Below are 17,005 nucleotides of genomic sequence, written 5' to 3' on the forward strand. Positions count from 1 at the left end.
GGGGGTCTGCTAAATCCCATTATTTTATCACAGTGACCAAACCCTTCAAGCAGGAGATTCCACTGCTAAGCATTTACTCTAAAGAAACCAGTGACAAAATGAAAGACTCCACATACACTAAAATATTTATAGCTTCTCTTATTGTGGTATCAAAGAACTAGAAACAAAGTAGATGGATAGCTATGTTTAGTACATGGTACTAAACTAGATATTCTTTGGTAAAAAAAAAAAAAAAAACAACCTGAAAGCTAGTTAACTTAATCCTGAAGGTTGTTAAAATTTTCTAGACCCTTGCTAGACTTCAGAAAAAAGCGAGGGAATTAGGATTTTGTTTGGGGCACAAAATTCTTAAAACAAATGCCTCAGTTATTGTATAATGGTGATTACCAATTACTTGTGTTCATATCTATATATGACAATCTTCTAGTCTAAATCCCTATTTCTTTATTCTCCAATTAGAGTTTTTTAGCTGAACTCTTTATGACTATTTGCCCTCAACTCTCCCCAAAATAATATTCCTAACCTCAAAAAACTATAATTTTGTACTTGTTACCTGTTGATTCAAGTTCAGATGTCTTTTCTTGGCTTTGAGGAATGGCTGTAATCTATTCCTAGGCTGTGAATCCAGCTTTCTCTACTACCAGTACCTCACACATGAGCTCTGCTTTAATCAAGCTAGGGCTTCCTCAGTGCCCTCTGTATATAGAAAAATGTTCATTTGTACCTCCTTGCTCATGCTGTCTCCACCATCTGAAGTACTTTTCTTTCTCCCACGTGATTATAAGTACAGAGACTTTGGTGGAACACATAGAGGTTTTATTAAGAAGGGATCAAAATATAGAAACTAGACAGACTGCCCTGAAGGCAAAGCTGTTGGTCTGAGAAGCTCCCATCAGGGAGGAAAAAGTCTGGACAGAAGGTTAGAATCTAGGCAGGTCTAAGTAACAGGAATTTTTAGTAGTGGGCATCCTAGCAGGCTTGCTGAAAATGTTATCAGAATAGTGACAGGCAGTATAGGTGAAGGTGCAAATAGGCCAGTGGTTAACATAGCAGATAAGCATTCTGGCACATGGACTAAAGAGCAGGTTAGAGCTTCAGAATTATGAAGCATTAGAAGAACCTTAACAGAGAGAGCACTTATCAAGAGGAACCTAAACAGAGGAGAGGAGAAACAGGCTAGCTTTAATAGCTACACACCTTCTAGGTTTGGGAAAGATACTATTTATTGAGCTGTTTTAGAACACTTAAGCCAAGCTGGCTTCTATAGCTTTTTTTCCTGCCTTATCATACTGCTGACTCATATTGTGCTTGTATTCTACTGAAAGTCCATATCATTTTCATAGAAATTGCCATTTAAACTCATATCCTCCATCTTAATTGGTTTAAAATTTTTAAAAGTTCAATATTATCCCTTTATCTCTTAAATTTCACTTTTTTTTTTTGAGATTTCATCCAAGAGTCAACTATCTTTTTGGATCCTTACATCATTCATATTAGTTCTCCTTCCTAGCTCTGTGTCTTTTGAAAATTTGTAAGCTAGGGAGGAGAGTCAAACACAGCCTCTAGAGTGCTAAATTAGATACCTCCCACCATGTTGACATCATTCCATCAATAAGTAGTTTTGGGGCTGACCATTCAACTAGTTGAATCCAGCTAACTGTATAACTCATACTTCTTTATCTTGTCCACAAGAATAGCATGGGAAACTGAAATGCTTTGTATTCCTCCTATCAGTAAAGAGTCATGTCAAAAAAAAAAAAAAAAGGGAATAAGATTAGTCTAACATGACCTGTTCTTAATGAATTCAATGTTGGCTTTTTGTGAACACTGCTTCCTTTTTTAGAAGTTATCATCCCTAAATTCTACACTTTTTCAAGGAGTAAAAGTTAAGCTCATTGACCTATCATTTTCTTTTTTTTTTTTTTTAGTGAGGCAATTGGGGTTAAGCGACTCGCCCAGGGTCACACAGCTAGTAAGTGTTAAGTGTCTGAGGCTGGATTTGAACTCAGGTACTCCTGATTCCAGGGCCGGTGCTCTATCCACTGCACCACCTAGCTGCCCCAACCTATCATTTTCAAACTTCTCTTAATTTCCTTTTTGAAAAATTGGAACATTGCCCTTCTCCAGTCCTAGAGGGCCCCTTCTATTCTCCACCATCTTTCAGAGGTCACTGACATTGTCTTAGTAACTAAGTCTTCCAGTTCATTCAGTTTCCTGGGATGTAGTGTTCATTTGGGTCTGGTGACTTGAACTCATCAAGGATATATAGTTGTTCTCTTACCATCTCCCTATTTATCACAGTTTGAATTTATTTTTCTTCTTTCGTTGCTAGCCCAAGAATTATTATATTTTACCCTAATAGGCATTTTATTTTCCCTCAGCAAAGTCCAACTCTGATGCATCATTGTGGTATAGAGGTGACCCTGGTTTCTTGAAAACTATACCAGCACAAGGTCTAACAGATTCTACCATGCTGGAAAGACTGAGTATAGTCCTAGAAAATGGACTGTGTCTGCTTTCTGAGGAGCAGATTAAATAAGTGTATAGTGACTCATTAATTATAGACTGGAAAATTGGTAAGGAATTTAGGTCATGACAACTCATGAAATAAAGGAAAATACAAAATGGTCCTCAGTCCCAAGGAGCTTCCTTCTCCTTCTTTAGTAATGGTGGCAGTGTGGCAGAAAAGGAATGGGGGCAGGGGGGAGAAAAGAGGCAGAGAGTGCTAAGAATTACATAGTATTTAGATAGTTTGTTAATAATTCAGACTATCTTAACTCAGCTAATCATATTTTAAATGTGAGATCCTTGTCCATTGACCAATAAGTGTACACTCTATTGGAGGAATTAAATTGTACCAATTTTGACATTTTTACAATAAGTGAAACCAGAAAACAGAAAGAAGAAGTAATTAAATGGAAGAGTATCTCAAGGCACTTAACCTTCCTAGTCTTTAGTTTCTGTGTCTGTAAAATGAGGGGATTGAGTTAGATGGCCTCTGAAATCCCTTGCAACTCTATGATCCTACAGGCCTATGGTTCTTTTCCTACTTATTCTGCACATCCTGCCAAGTGAGGGACAATTTGGGGCAGAGAGAACATAAACCATTGTGCAAGGTATTGATTTTAGAACCAACTGAGATTTGACTGTATAGGGAAAAGTTTTTGAAACTCACCACTGAAAACTCTTCCAACCAGATGAAAGAAACTCTTTTCCTCAAATTAATTTCCACATCTACCTTCTAATTGGGCCAGTGTTCCTGAAGCTGTTATGTGACGTAGCCATAGGCCCAGCACAGGGTAGGATTTGAAGGAAGAATTATTTGGGTTCTGGAAGCCTATATATACCTAATACTAATTATGGTGACAAGAGTTTGAGAGGGCTGAATGAAGAATGATCCTAATATATGTCTTTTCTCCTTATCCTTTCTTCTCTTTTTTCTTTCCTTTCCAGGAAATGTTGTCCTTTACATGTTTTTAAGAGTCTAATAATTTTAATGCTTACAGATTGAAGAAAATGAGAGGAAAAAAATTGAAGATTTGAAAGAAAATGAGAGGAAAAAAGCAACTAAGGAACTGGAGGCTTGGAAGGAACAGCAAAAAAATGCTGCTGCTGAAGAGGAAGAGGTACAAAGAGAAGTAAAAGTGCATCAACAAAAGAAGCAAATAGAAAAAGAGAGAAAGAAATCAAAAGATAAAAAGTCAATTAGCCACATAAAAAGTATGAAGTCTAAAAATGCTACAAAAGGTACAGTAAATTACTTTTTAACATTTTCTGTAAAATTAGTTTCTCTTGGTCAAATTTATGGAATTATGAGAGGGTGTCTCTTAATTATCAAATTAGAGTATAGATTTCTTGGTGAAAATTTATTTTTGCTGGTATCATCTTTTATGAATCTTAGATTTTCAAAGTTCTTTATGATTTTCCTATATAAAATGAAAACTTGATTTTGTTCCTTTCCTCTTTAAGATTATTCCCTAATAGAATAAAATTTTAATTAACTTAAATGCAACTATGTAGAACCTTTATTTAACTAAAAATTTCCCCCCAATGGGTACATTCTATCTTGAGGTTTAAAAAAAAGTCACTACAAAATAGGTCATAGTTTGTTGGTTTTGTTAGTTTTTTTTTTTTAAGGAAAAACTTATAAAATATGATCTAGGGCTAGTAAATATTCAGCTAAGTTTCCTATACAGTCTATAAATAAATTTTACAACTCTAACCATTAAGTACTACAAAATCTTGGATCATCCATAATTCATTGTAAAGAAAATGTATAATAAAAAAAACCTTTTCCGGGGGCAGCTAGGTGGCACAGTGGATAAAGCACTGGCCCTGGATTCAGGAGGACCTGAGTTCAAATCTGACATCAGACACTTGACACTTACTAGCTGTGTGACCCTGGGCAAGTCACTTAACTCCCATTGCCTCGCAAAAAACCAAAAAACCAAAAAAACCTTTTCAATCAGAGTTGAAACAATTTTTTTAACCTGAGTTAACTAGGCCTCTGTAGGGGGCTAAAATTCTAGCTAGTCTGTCTAAACTATCTAATGAGTGGTCACCAATAAATTATAAGCTTTAGCAAGAGTTAGACTTTTAAGCATTTATTAAGGAGAATAAGAATTTGGTGAAGAGAGAGAGAAAGAGGCCTAGATTCAGCTATCTATCTCAGGTAGCCAATGTCTCCAGCTCCTGTCCCACTCCGCCCTAGGTCCTTGTGGAAAAAGAATGAGAGAGCAAGCCTTGCCCCTTCTTTGTCCCACAAGCCTCCTGTGAAACTGGGAACATCCCATCCACATGCAGACACAGCTCTAAGCTGATTGGCTGGTAGCTTTGATAGACAGTACCCACGAGCAAACATCACTTCCTTACGCCAAGGAAAAGCCACATGGCTTGCCCTCAGATGCCTTCTCATGGTGGAGCTTTCCTACAGTAACTCTCCAGCAGGTGGCATCACTCCAATTGTTACACCTCCCTCTCCACATTCTTTTCTTTCTTTTTTTTTTTTTTTTGCAGGGCAATTGGGGTTAAGTGACTTGCCCAGGGTCACACAGCTAGTAAGTGTTAAGTGTCTGAGGCCGGATTTGAACTCAGGTACTCCTGAATCCAGGGCCGGTGCTTTATCTGCTGCACCACCTAGCTGCCCTGCCCATTCTTTTCTTAATCAAAGTTTTACTTCATATACTACTATGAAGACCCAGAAAATTTCCAGAAAAAAATGTCATAAGTACTTTTTCTCTAAAAAAATGTAAATATTTTTTAAGTAATGATGGAAAATATGTTTCCTGACTAGGTTTCAAAAGATAGTGTTGATATTAGCAGTAGCAAACATTTATTCTTGTAAAGATTAGAAATGTGGAATTCATTGCTTTGCTTGCATAAAAAGTGCAAGACCAAGAGAAATGAAAGTAAAGCTAAAGTTTTAGGCATTAAAGTTATAACTCATTTCCTTTTTTCTTTGACCTTGGAATGTACAGAGTAGCTGAAAGAAAATACCTTTCCATTAACAGTTGAGTTTAAGGGGCAGCTAGATGGCACAGTGGATAGAGCACCGGCCCTAGAGTCAGGAGTTCAAATCTGGCCTCAGATACTTAACACTTACTAGCTGTGTGACCCTGGGCAAGTCACTTAAGCCCAATTGCCTCACTTTAAAAAAAACCAAAAACACAGTTGAGTTTAAATTTTATGAATTTGGAATATTAAATATTATTTTAGTTCCATTAACATTTTTATGTTTCATAATTCTTGTTAATATATTATTGAGGTATCCTTGTTAATATATTATTTTGTGATGAAATCAGCCATAGGGACTGAAACCTGCAGGGCTGGAAAATTGTTTATAGTTAATCTTAAGGAAACTTCATTGCTAAATTTCTACATATTGTCCTTTTGTGTTTTTTCAATGTAAACTAGTCACTAATCTACATTTCTTCCCCATGCCCTACTCTCTCAGCCAGTTGGTGAGATCAACTTTTAAAATGTAGAAACCTATATATCCTAGTTACTTTTTGCAGGGAAAGTGATTTTCAAATACAGTACCCTAGAATAAGGGGCAGCTAGGTAGTGTAGTGGATATGATGGAGAATGCCAGAAGGGTTAACAGAGAAACTAAGACCTGAGTCCTTATCAACAAACACTATCAACAGAAGCCTAAGGAAACAGTAGCCAGGGATTAATAATCCTAGATGACAAGAAACAGAAAACATACCTAGAAACCAGATCTTAAAGTAAAGACATATCCTAAACAGAGAGACCCTTGGGGTCTGACAAGTCTAAACATGTTTTAGGAACATGCACAGAAAGACCAAATGTGTCCTTAGGTTCACCTTATGACATTTAAACCCCCAAAACACACCCCTAGTGAGAAAGGTACCCACCTCACGGGATGTCTTAGCACCCTAAGAATTCCAAAATAGGATTTGAACCTCCCACAAGGAGGAGACTAAGATAATGAGGAAATAATATACATTTCTCACTATAAATATAATGATTTTCATCTCCCTATTTGAGACACGTTTCTCTTCTGGGTGTTCTCCCTGTGAACATAGCAGTTTTTTAATAAAACTTAGGAACTGAGTCACTGAGTCTTGTAATTCTTTGGGACACCTCACTATCAATTTGATCAATTAAATCCATCCCCATATCAGATAGGACCTGAGTTCAAATTCAGCCCCAAGACACCTATGAGCTGTGTGGACCTGGGCAAGTTACTTAACATTGTTTACCTCAGTTCTCCATCTGTAAAATGAGCTAGAGAAGTAAATGGCAAACCACTTCAGTATTTTTGCCAAGAAAACCCAAACTGGGGTCACAGAGAATCTGGCACAACTCAAAGGACTCAACAACACCCTAGAATCAATTGTTAGGAGGAGATGATTGATTTATCAACCCCACCCCTCTTAACATAAGTGATAAGATACCGAATCAATTCATTGGCCTTAAACTAAGTGGAAAAAGGCTTTTATACTGGAGTATTTGCAAAAGAATCTTATTCAGATAGTCAACAGCATTTAAGCACTTGCTATGTGCTCAGGCACTGTGCTATACACTGAGAATACATTTACAAGCAAAAAGAAAGCTACAAGTCTCTACTTGCTTACATTCTAATGGAAGAAGACTATATATAAAAAAAGAACTGAAAAAGAAGGAGGGAGAGAAGGCATGATGGAGAATCCTGGGAGAATCAGGAGCATTAAGGAGTAAGCAAGTACCTAGGCACTTTCTCAGTAAGAAGTCCCCTTGAGAAACTCTTCAGTGCCAGAGAAGGTGGCCAGCATGGAGGAATGAACTTCTAAGATAAGACTACAGAGACAGAGACTTCTTCCTGGGTAAGAAGACTGCTGGCTATGGAGTAAAGATAGGTCAAGGAAACTTGGCCACTCCCCAGAGATCATCTGTAAATTTATCAAGAAAATTGAACCGAGATTCATCCCAGGAAGTGGAAGATGTGTGGCTTTCTAACACATCACTGAGAATGAACACCCAAGGGAGGTAAGGAGAGGTTTCTACCTTGACTATATCTCTTTGCTCTACCTATTTTGGCCAGAGAATAATCTGTGAACTTCAAAAGGTGCAAAGGACTTTGCACTTCCTATTTTCCCATTGATATCCTACCAGAATCTCCAATTAGTTATCAGTAGTATCCACTTTGAGAATTGAGGACAGACAGATCCAGATAAACCATGTTTAAGGAATCTTTTTAGGCCTATTTATTCCTCACAATAATAATAGTACTACTAACAGTAGTAGTGGTAGCTAGCATTTATATAGCACTTTAAGGTTTGCAAAGTGCTTTACATAGATTATTTTTTCATGTAGCACTCCATCTCCATCTCTATGCCTTTGTACTGGCTATCTCCTATGTCTGGAATGTTTTCCCTCATCATTTCTACTTTCTTGTTTCCCTAGCTTCTTTCAAGTCTTAGCTCAAATCCCATCTTCTCTCATAGTCCTTTCCCACTCACTCCAGCTTTCCCTTCTTGAGTTTATTTCCCATCTACTCTATATGTATTTTGTATGTACCTAGGTATTTACATATCTCTCCTATTAAAATGAGAGTTCCTTGAATTTAGGGTTTGCTTTAACCTTTCTTGTATAAGATGTGTGGTTACTACCTAATGCATAGGCAGGTGGCTCATTTGTAGCATGAATAGATATCAGATTTGGGATCTGGCCTACCCCTCCCTAGGGGAGACTGAGATTTCCACCTTTGTGAGGAGCAAGAAGAGAGCTATGGGTGGGACCTTAAGAGGGTATTGTTCTCAGAAGCTAAAAACTTTGAACTTAACTCAAGACCACCTTCGGGTCCAGTGAACCAATGAATTTGAATGACGCTAGCCAATCAGCTTGAAGAACCTCCCATTCCTGGGAGGAGAACACGAAGTAGGAAGCGGATGCTGGCTGAGGGTTGAGGCTCTCTTTTAGTTCAAGACATAGGCTTGGTGGGAGGACTTCAGAAGTGGGAGGTTTAGGAAGGCTAGAATTTCCATGCTATAAGAAATCTGTTCCCAATCTTTTTTTTTCTTTACTATCTTATATCTTTTAATAAACCCTTTAAAAATCTAAACTCATTTATCAGTGATTTTAGCCAGTTTTCCCCCAAACCTGGGGACAGATTAGAACCTACATTTAGAATTTTAAATTTCACATATACATTATATGTATAGAAAATCTAGAGGCCTTTATGTTGAGATCAGGTATAAAGCAAAGATACCCATTATTACCAGTATTATTTAATAACAATAAAAGAAGAAAAATAAAGGGGGTACACAAAAAGGAAGTAAAATTCTTGCTTTTTATAGATGATATGACCTATTTAGAGAATCCTAAGGATTCAATTAAAAATTAATTGAAACAATAACTTCAGAAAAGTAATAATATATGAAATAAACCTATATAAATCATTAGTTTTTCTGTATACTACCAACAAAACTTATCAGGAAGAAACAGAAAAAAAATCCATGCAAAATGATTATAGAATATAGAAAACATTTGGAAGTCTACTACCAAATCTCACATAGGTACTATATGAATAGAACTACAAAAGACTCTATTAAAGACAAACAATTAATTAGTTAATTGGATAAATATTTTGTTCATTACTAGGCCATGCCAATATAACAAAAATTATAATACTACCTAAATTAATTTACTTATTAGAGGGTAGTTCAATGAAACTGCAAAGGATTACTTTATAGAACTAAAAAAATAATCATATTCATCTGGAGGGACAAAAGAAAGACACTTAAAAGAAATAATGAGAAAAGCATGATAGGCCAGCATACCAGATCTCAAAGTATATATTCTTTTTTTTTCTTGGGGGGGGAGGGCAATGAGAGTTAAGTGACTTGCCCAGCGTCATACAGCTAGTAAGTGTCGTGTCTTTAGGCTGGATTTGAACTCAGGTCCTCCTGAATCCAGGGCCAGTACTCTATGCACTGCACCACCTAGCTGCCCTCAAAGTATATATTCTACAAAGCAGTAATCTTCAAATGATTTCATACTGGTTAAGTAATGGAGAAGACAAGGTCAAGAGGTAGAACACAACATACAAAAGCAAATGTGGACAGTAGCCTGACATTTGATAAATCCAAAGATCCTAGATGTAAAGATCCTAGGGTAAGAACTCATAGTTCAACAGAAACTGAGTTGGAAAACAGTCTGGCAGAAACTAGGTATTTATGAACAACTCAAGCCATAGACCACAAAAAAAGGATACATGACCAATTTTTTAAAAAATCACATTACAGATGAGAGGAGAAGAGATTTTTATTTTGCAATGCCTATGGGACATACAATTTGAGATGTCCATAAAAGAGTTGGCAAAACAAAATTGGAACTCAGGAGAGAGAGTAGAGCTAGGTATATAGAGCTAGGACTCATCTGCATAGAGATGATAATTGAACCCATTGGAGCTGAGGTGATCATTAACCAAGTTAGTTTAGAGCATGGGTTCTTTTTACTATTATTATTTATTTATTAAACATTCTTTTCCTTTAAAATTTTGAGTTCCAAATTCTCTTCCTCCCTCCCACAACTTCCCATGCCCACTCATAAGGCAAGCAATATGATACCAATTATACATGTAAAAACATGCGAAACGTATTTCCATCATTGCCATATTTTTTAAAAAGCAAGAAAAATACAGTGAAAAAATGATGTTTCAGTTTGCACTCAGAGTACATAAGTTCTCTCTCTGAAGGTTGATATTTTTTCATCATTAGTCCTTTGGAATTATGTTGGATCACTGTATTGATTAGAATAGCCAAGTCTTTCATAGTCGATTATCATTACAACATTGCTGTTACTATGTACAATGATCTCCCAGTTCTTCTCTCTTCACTTTGCATCAGTTCATATAGGTCTTGCTATGTTTTTCTGAAACTGCCTCCCTCATCATTTATCACAATCATATGCCACAACTTATTCAACCATTCCCCAATTGACGAGCATCACTTCGATTTCCAATTCTTTCCCACCACAAAAATTGCTGCTACAAATATTTTTTCACATATGTCATTTTTCTTTTTCTTTGATCTCTTTGGTATAAAGACCCATTAATCGTATTGCTGTGTCAAGGGTTTTATAGCCCTTTGGGCATAGTTCTAAATCATTTTCCAGAATGGTTGGACCAGTTCACAACTCTACCAACAGTTGATTATTATACAAATTTTCTCTCATCCCCTCCAGCATTTGTCATTTCTTTCTTTCTTTTTTTGGAGGGGAGGTGGGGCAATGAGGGTTAAGTGACTTGCCCAGGGTCACACAACAAGTAAGTGTCAAGTGTCTGAGTCTGGATTTGAACTCAGGTCCTCCTGAATCCAGGGCTTGTGCTTTATACACTATGCCACCTAGCTGCCGCCCTCCCCCCCCCACTCATCTTAATCCATAACTCCTCCAGCAATGGAAATAAACATACACTCTTAGGATCCCAAAGTGAAATTTTGAGGAGGATTCCCTTGTCTTTTGTAAGTCAAAAAATATAAAGATTTTCCCCAGAGAAAGGCTTCCTTCCTTACCCAGCCCTTTGATCTTTCTCCCTTGTAGCCTCTTTCATGTCAGATAATTTACTCCATTTTACCTCTTCTTTTCCCCTTCTCCCAGCACATTCTTCTCACCCCTTAATTTTATTTTTCTTGATAATTATCGCATCACATTCAATTCACACCTGTGTTTTCTATGTATACTCCTAACTAATTCTAATAATGAGAAAAGTTTTATTTCCCATGTAGGAATGTAAACAATTTAACCTTATTGAATTCCTTATGATTTCTCTTTCCTTTTTATTTTTTTATGCTTTAGCGCTGGTCTTTTCATGAGGGATGCTTGAAAGTTCTCTATTTCATTGAATATTCATTTTTCCCCTGAAGGATTATACTCAGTTTTGCAGGGTAGGTGATTATTGATTGTAATCCTAGCTTGTTTGCTTTCTAGAATATCATATTCTAAGCCCTCTGATCCTTTAATGTAGAAACTGCTAAATCTTGTGTTATCCTGATTATGGCTCCATGACATTTGAATTGTTTCTTTTTGGCTACTTACAGTATTTTCTCTTTGACCTGGGAGTTCTGGCATTTGGCTGTCATATTCCTAGGACTTTTTATTTTGGGATGTCTTTCAGGAAGTGATTGGTAGATTTTTTTTATTGTTTATTTCTTTGTTTTGCTTTTGGTAGATTCTCTTAATTTCTATTTTACCCTCTTGTTCTAGGATATTAGGGCAGTTTTCCTTGATAATTTCTTAAAAGAAATCTTTTTTTGATCATAGCATTCAGGTAGTCCAATAATCCTTAAATTATCTCTCCTGAATCTATTTTCCAGGTTAGTTGTTTTTTCAATGAGATATTTCACATTTTTTTATTTTAAAATTCTTTTTATTTTGTTTTATTGTTTCTCAGTGTCTCATGAAGTTATTAGCTTCTACTTGCCCAATTCTAATTTTTAAGGAATTATTTTCTTCATTGAGCTTTTGTGCCTCCTTTTTCATTTGAACAATTCTACTTTTTAAGTTTTTTTCTTTAGTGGATTTTTGTACCTCTTTTTCATTTTGGCCAATTCTGGTTTTTAGGAGTTTTTTTCATTGTAATTTTGTGCCACTTTTACCATTTGGCCTATTCTAGTTTTTAAAGTATTTTTTTTTTCAGTATTTTTTGTGCCTCCTTTACCTAGCTGCTGACTCTTTTTTCATGATTTTCTTGTATCACTTTCATATCTCTTCCCAATTTTTCTCTACATTTCTTATTTGATTTTTTTGTGTGTTTGTGTGTGCGGGGCAATGGGGGTTAAGTGACTTGCCCAGGGGCACACAGCTAGTAAGTGTCAAGTGTCTTAGGCCATATTTGAACTCAGGTACTCCTGAATCCAGGGCCGGTGCTCTATCCACTGCGCCACCTAGCCGCCCCCCTTCTTATTTGATTTTTATAATCCTTTTTGAGATCCTCAATGGCCTGAGATCAATTCATATTTTTCTTTGAGGCTTTGAATGTAGGAGTTTTCACTTTGTTGTCTTGTTTTGAGTTTGTGTTTTGATCTTTCTTGTCACTATAGTAAATTTCTGTGGTCAGGTTCTTTTTCTACTGTTTCCTCATGTTCTAGCCTATTTCTTGACTTTTAACTCTAAGCTAAAGTGGGGCTCTTCTTCTGGAATGCAGGGGACACCGTACCAAGCTTAGGTTTTTTGCACAGCTATTTTCAGAGATCATTCTAGGGGTCTGTAAATTTTTGGTTCTTCCAAGGTTGTATGAACTAGGGAGAGGTGTGTTTATTTCTCTCCTGTGCTGTGAACTGGTCTTTGAGGAACCAGAAGCACTCTTTTCCACCCTGGAACTATGACCACGGCCCCTGCTCCCCTTAGATGGCAAGCTCTGGTGTACTAGTGCTCTTCCTTTTCCTGGAACTAAAACTCAGGACTGTGACCCAGATCCAGGTATGGGCAATAGAACAGAGTCCTGCACTGGTGCCAGCAAAGAGACCCCTGTAATCTTTTCCTGACCAATTGTTTGACTGCCTGTGGGCTGAGAGGTTGGGAAACCACCACTGCTCCCACTGATGCAGTTGCTGTCAAGACCTCCTGATTTGCTGAGATGTACTCTGTGCTGGAGCAGCCTGCTGTGCTCCACTCTCATCCCAGCAGGATAGACCTTTCCTGCCAACCTTCTAAAATGTCTTGGACTGGAAAATTATTTCACTCCGTTTTTGTGGGTTCTGCCCCTCTACAATTTGTTTTGAGTCACTATTTAAAAGTATTTAGAGGGAACCCATGATAGAAGAGGATCTCCAAATCCAAGAAAAAAAAAAAAGAAAGAAAGAACTGTGGAGTATAGATGCTGATTGAACCATATTATTTCTTTTGTTTTGGGTGCTGTTGGGTTTTTTTTTTCTTTCTATTTTGAGGTTTTGCATCACTGCTCTGATTCTTTCTCTTGTAACAGGATTAGTGCAGAAATAGGATTAATGTTATTATGTGTATATATATATGTGTGTGTGTATATATATATATATATGTATATGTATAGAGATATATAGATATAACCTATATCAGATTACCTGCTGTCTAGGGGAGGGGGGAGGGAGGGGTGGGAGGGAGAAAAATCTGAAATTGTAAAGCATGTATAAACAAAAGTTGAGAACTATCTTTACATGTAATGGAAAAAATAAAATACCTCATACATTAAAAAAAAAAAAGAAAGACCCTATACACACCAAAAAAAAAAAGTATTTAGAGGGGCTTGGCAGAGAGCTCATCCTAGCCTTTTCTCTGTCATCTTGGCTCCATCTATGTGAATTCTTAGAATTTGTTTTACTCTCTGGATCTAAGATACTAGGGCAGTTTTCCTTGATAATTTCTTGAAATATTATGTCTAAACTCTTTCTTTGATCATTTCAGGTAGTCTAATAATTCTTAAATGATTTCTCCTGGATTTATTTTCCAGATCAGTTGTTTTTCCAATGAGATATTTCACATTTTCTTCTTTTTTCCCCCTACTCTTTGGATTTTGTTTTGTTGTTTCTTGAAATCTCATGGAGTCATTAGCTTCCACTTGACCAATTCTAATTTTTAAGGAATTATCTTCTTCAGTGAGCTTTTGTATCTCTTCTTTCCATTTGACCAAATTGTCTTTTTAAGGAGTTCTTTTTTTCAGTGAATTTTTGTGCCTTTTTTTTTTTTTTTTTTTTTTTTTACCATTAGACCAACTCTGGTTTTTAAGATGTTATTTTCTTCGGTATTTTTTGTGCTTCTTTTTTATTGTTGTACAGAGATTTATGACATGTCTAACTCTTTCTGACCCCATTAGGGTTTTCTTTTTAAAAATACTGGGTTTGTTTACCAGTTCCTTCCCCAGCTCATTTTACATTTGAGGAAACTGAGGCAAACAGAGGTAAGTGACCTGCCCAGGGTCACATAGCTAGTAAGTATCCGAGGCAAGATTTGAACTCAGGAAGATGAGTCCTCTTGAGTCTAGGCCTGGCACTCTATCCACTGTGCCACCTGGCTGCCCAAGCTGTTAATTCTCTCTTTACAGTTTTCTTGCATCACTCTCATTTCTTTTCTCAATTTTGCCTCTACCTCTCATCTCTTTCTTTAACCCCTCTAGGAATTCTTTTTGGGCTTGTGTCCAATTAGCATTTTTCTTTGAGGCTTTTTTTTTTGGTTGGTGGGTGGTGGTTATCTGTTTTCACATTGTTGTCTTCTTCTGAGTTTATGTCTGTGAGATTTAAAATTTGATACTAGAGCATTAACCTCCCCTTTTAATTGTTTACCTTATTTTATCTCCCAGATCAGTAAGTTAAAGAAGCCTCTGATCTCTAGTTAGAGCATTTATTGTTCGGAAATTACAAGGTGATGTTGATTAGAGGGATAGGAAAGTAGAAATACAAAACAAATAGTCTTAAGTCTAAGTTTAGTCTATATTCCGTATAAAACTCACCAAAAACCCAAGGCCACCTTTGGGGGGGAGAGCCGTGTCAAGCATGTGCTGCTAATGGCGAGCCGGGCCAAGTCCAACTCCAGTCAGCGTCTGTCTGAGCCGCACAGCCAGTGAACAAGGAGAGCCGAAAAGACCTCCCACTTCCGTTCTCTCCTTGCCTTTTAAGCTCGCACCCTGGAAGTGGACTGCTCAGCAGCCAGACTGGCGTGCGTAGCTCATGCACGGCCATCGGTCTCCTCCCTGAAAGGGTGGTCCTTTAAAAACTGGCGTCTTTCCGTATTCACTAACCAATTGTTAAAAACTTTTTACCACATTCCCCCCTTTGATTCCTCAAGAAACGAAGTCTTTCCTTGACGGAACAGTAAAAACAATATAATAACTATTGCTAACTAATAATATGTGAACAACAATATAGAAAAGGAAGAGAGGAAAGTTTTGTCCAGAGGGGCAGTTTTTTGTCCTCATGAACTGACGCTTTGACATTAGTCTTGCAAAGGGAGAACCTCTGCAGAGAGTCCATGTTACAGATAGTGTATATTATAACAGAAAGGAGACAGTAAAAACTAACAAAACAAAACAGTTCATATAAAGTCTCTGAGTTCTCTTGTCTTCTTGAAGTGGTAAGATGTCATCAGGAGGAAACTGAATTCTGGTCTGGAAAACTGGATTCTCGACTCTGGTCTGGATTCTGGTCTGGAAAAACTGGATTCTGGACTCTGGTCTGGAAAGCTGGATTTTTACTCAACCTTAGCATAGCATTGTCAATGATCAAATTAATAAATTCCATTACATGTCTTGGTCTTCATTGAAACTGTAAGTAGCCTTTTATGGTCAAATTTTTTTTGTTCTTGTTGTTTGCTCATTTTTCCAGCCTATTCCTTGACTTTGAATTTAATGATAATGTTGGATTTTACTCACCTGTGGGTTAGAGAGACACTATGCCAAGCTTAGACTTCTTTATGCTGCTATTTTCAAACCTAGTTCTGGGGGTCTGCAAGTTTTTGGTGCTACCAAGGGGGTGTAATCCTCAGAGATATGTGGTTACTGCTTTCTTGTTCTATGCTCTGATCTTTACCAAGGAAGGGTCCCTGCTTCCCTGCAGTTGCAGACACTCGTGCTCCTTTTTACTTTGGCATTGTGAATAGGGTCCCTGCTCCCTTGTGCCCAACCATTCCACTCCACCCTGGAACCACCACCCAGAACTGCACCACCTGTACCCAGTGCCAGCAAACAATCCCCTGTAATCTCTTTCTAAGCAGTTGTCCGACTCCTTCTGAGGGGTCTCTGAACTGAGAGTTCCCAAAGTTACTTCTGTTGCTGCTGCCACAGCCTGTGTATACTCCACACAGACCTTCACCTGATCTTCCCTTTGGTGTTATAGACTTCTTCTACCTTTTAAATTTTCTTAAGCCAGAAAAATATCTCACCCAAACTTTGTTGGCTCTGGTGCTCCAAAATTTCTTTGAGGTATTATTTTAAAGTTGTTTGGAAAGGAATATTGGGAGAGTTCAGCTGGGCGACTGCCATTATTTGGCCATCTTGGTTCTACCCTAGAGCATGGGTTCTTAACCATTTTTTTTTTTGTGAGGCAATGAGGGTTAAGTGACTTGTCCAGGGTCACACAGCTAGTAAGTGTCAAGTGTCTGATGCCAGATTTGAACTTGGGACCTCCTGAATCCAGTGCCGGTGCTTTATCCACTGTGCCACCTAGCTGCCCCTTAACCATTTTTTTGATATCATAGACCCCTTTGGTGGTCTGGTGAAACCTATGGAAAAATTCTCAGGATAATATTTTTAGGTGCATAACATAAAATACAGAGGATTATGAAGAAAACCAATTATATTGAAATTCAGTTTGTCAAAATATTTCATTTATTTTTTTTTTGGTGGGGCAGTAAGGGTTAAGTGACTTGCCCAGGGTCACACAGCTAGTAAGTGTCAAGTGTCTGAGGCCGGATTTGAACTCAGGTCATCCTGAATCCAGGGCCGGTGCTTTACCCACTGTGACACCTAGCTGCCCCCCAAAATATTTTAAAAATTAATGAACGGGGGCAGCTAGGTGGCGCAGTGGATAGAGCA

General features: G+C 37.4%; 1 protein-coding gene across 3 annotated transcripts in view; it reads left to right on the forward strand.

Moving 5' to 3' along the window:
• DNAAF4 (dynein axonemal assembly factor 4) overlaps positions 1 to 17,005 on the forward strand; it is a 76,723-nt gene that overhangs the window by 21,327 nt on the left and 38,391 nt on the right. For all 3 annotated transcript variants that reach the window (XR_006354665.1, XM_043981124.1, XM_043981125.1), the window contains one exon: positions 3,507 to 3,747. Coding sequence is in view for 2 of the 3 variants with exons in the window: in XM_043981124.1 (XP_043837059.1) it covers positions 3,507 to 3,747 (241 nt within the window). In the remaining variant the exon portion in view is untranslated. The remainder of the gene's footprint in view (positions 1 to 3,506; positions 3,748 to 17,005) is intronic.

Source organism: Dromiciops gliroides, chromosome 2, assembly GCF_019393635.1.
Source record: "Dromiciops gliroides isolate mDroGli1 chromosome 2, mDroGli1.pri, whole genome shotgun sequence".
NCBI classification, from domain to species: domain Eukaryota; kingdom Metazoa; phylum Chordata; class Mammalia; order Microbiotheria; family Microbiotheriidae; genus Dromiciops; species Dromiciops gliroides.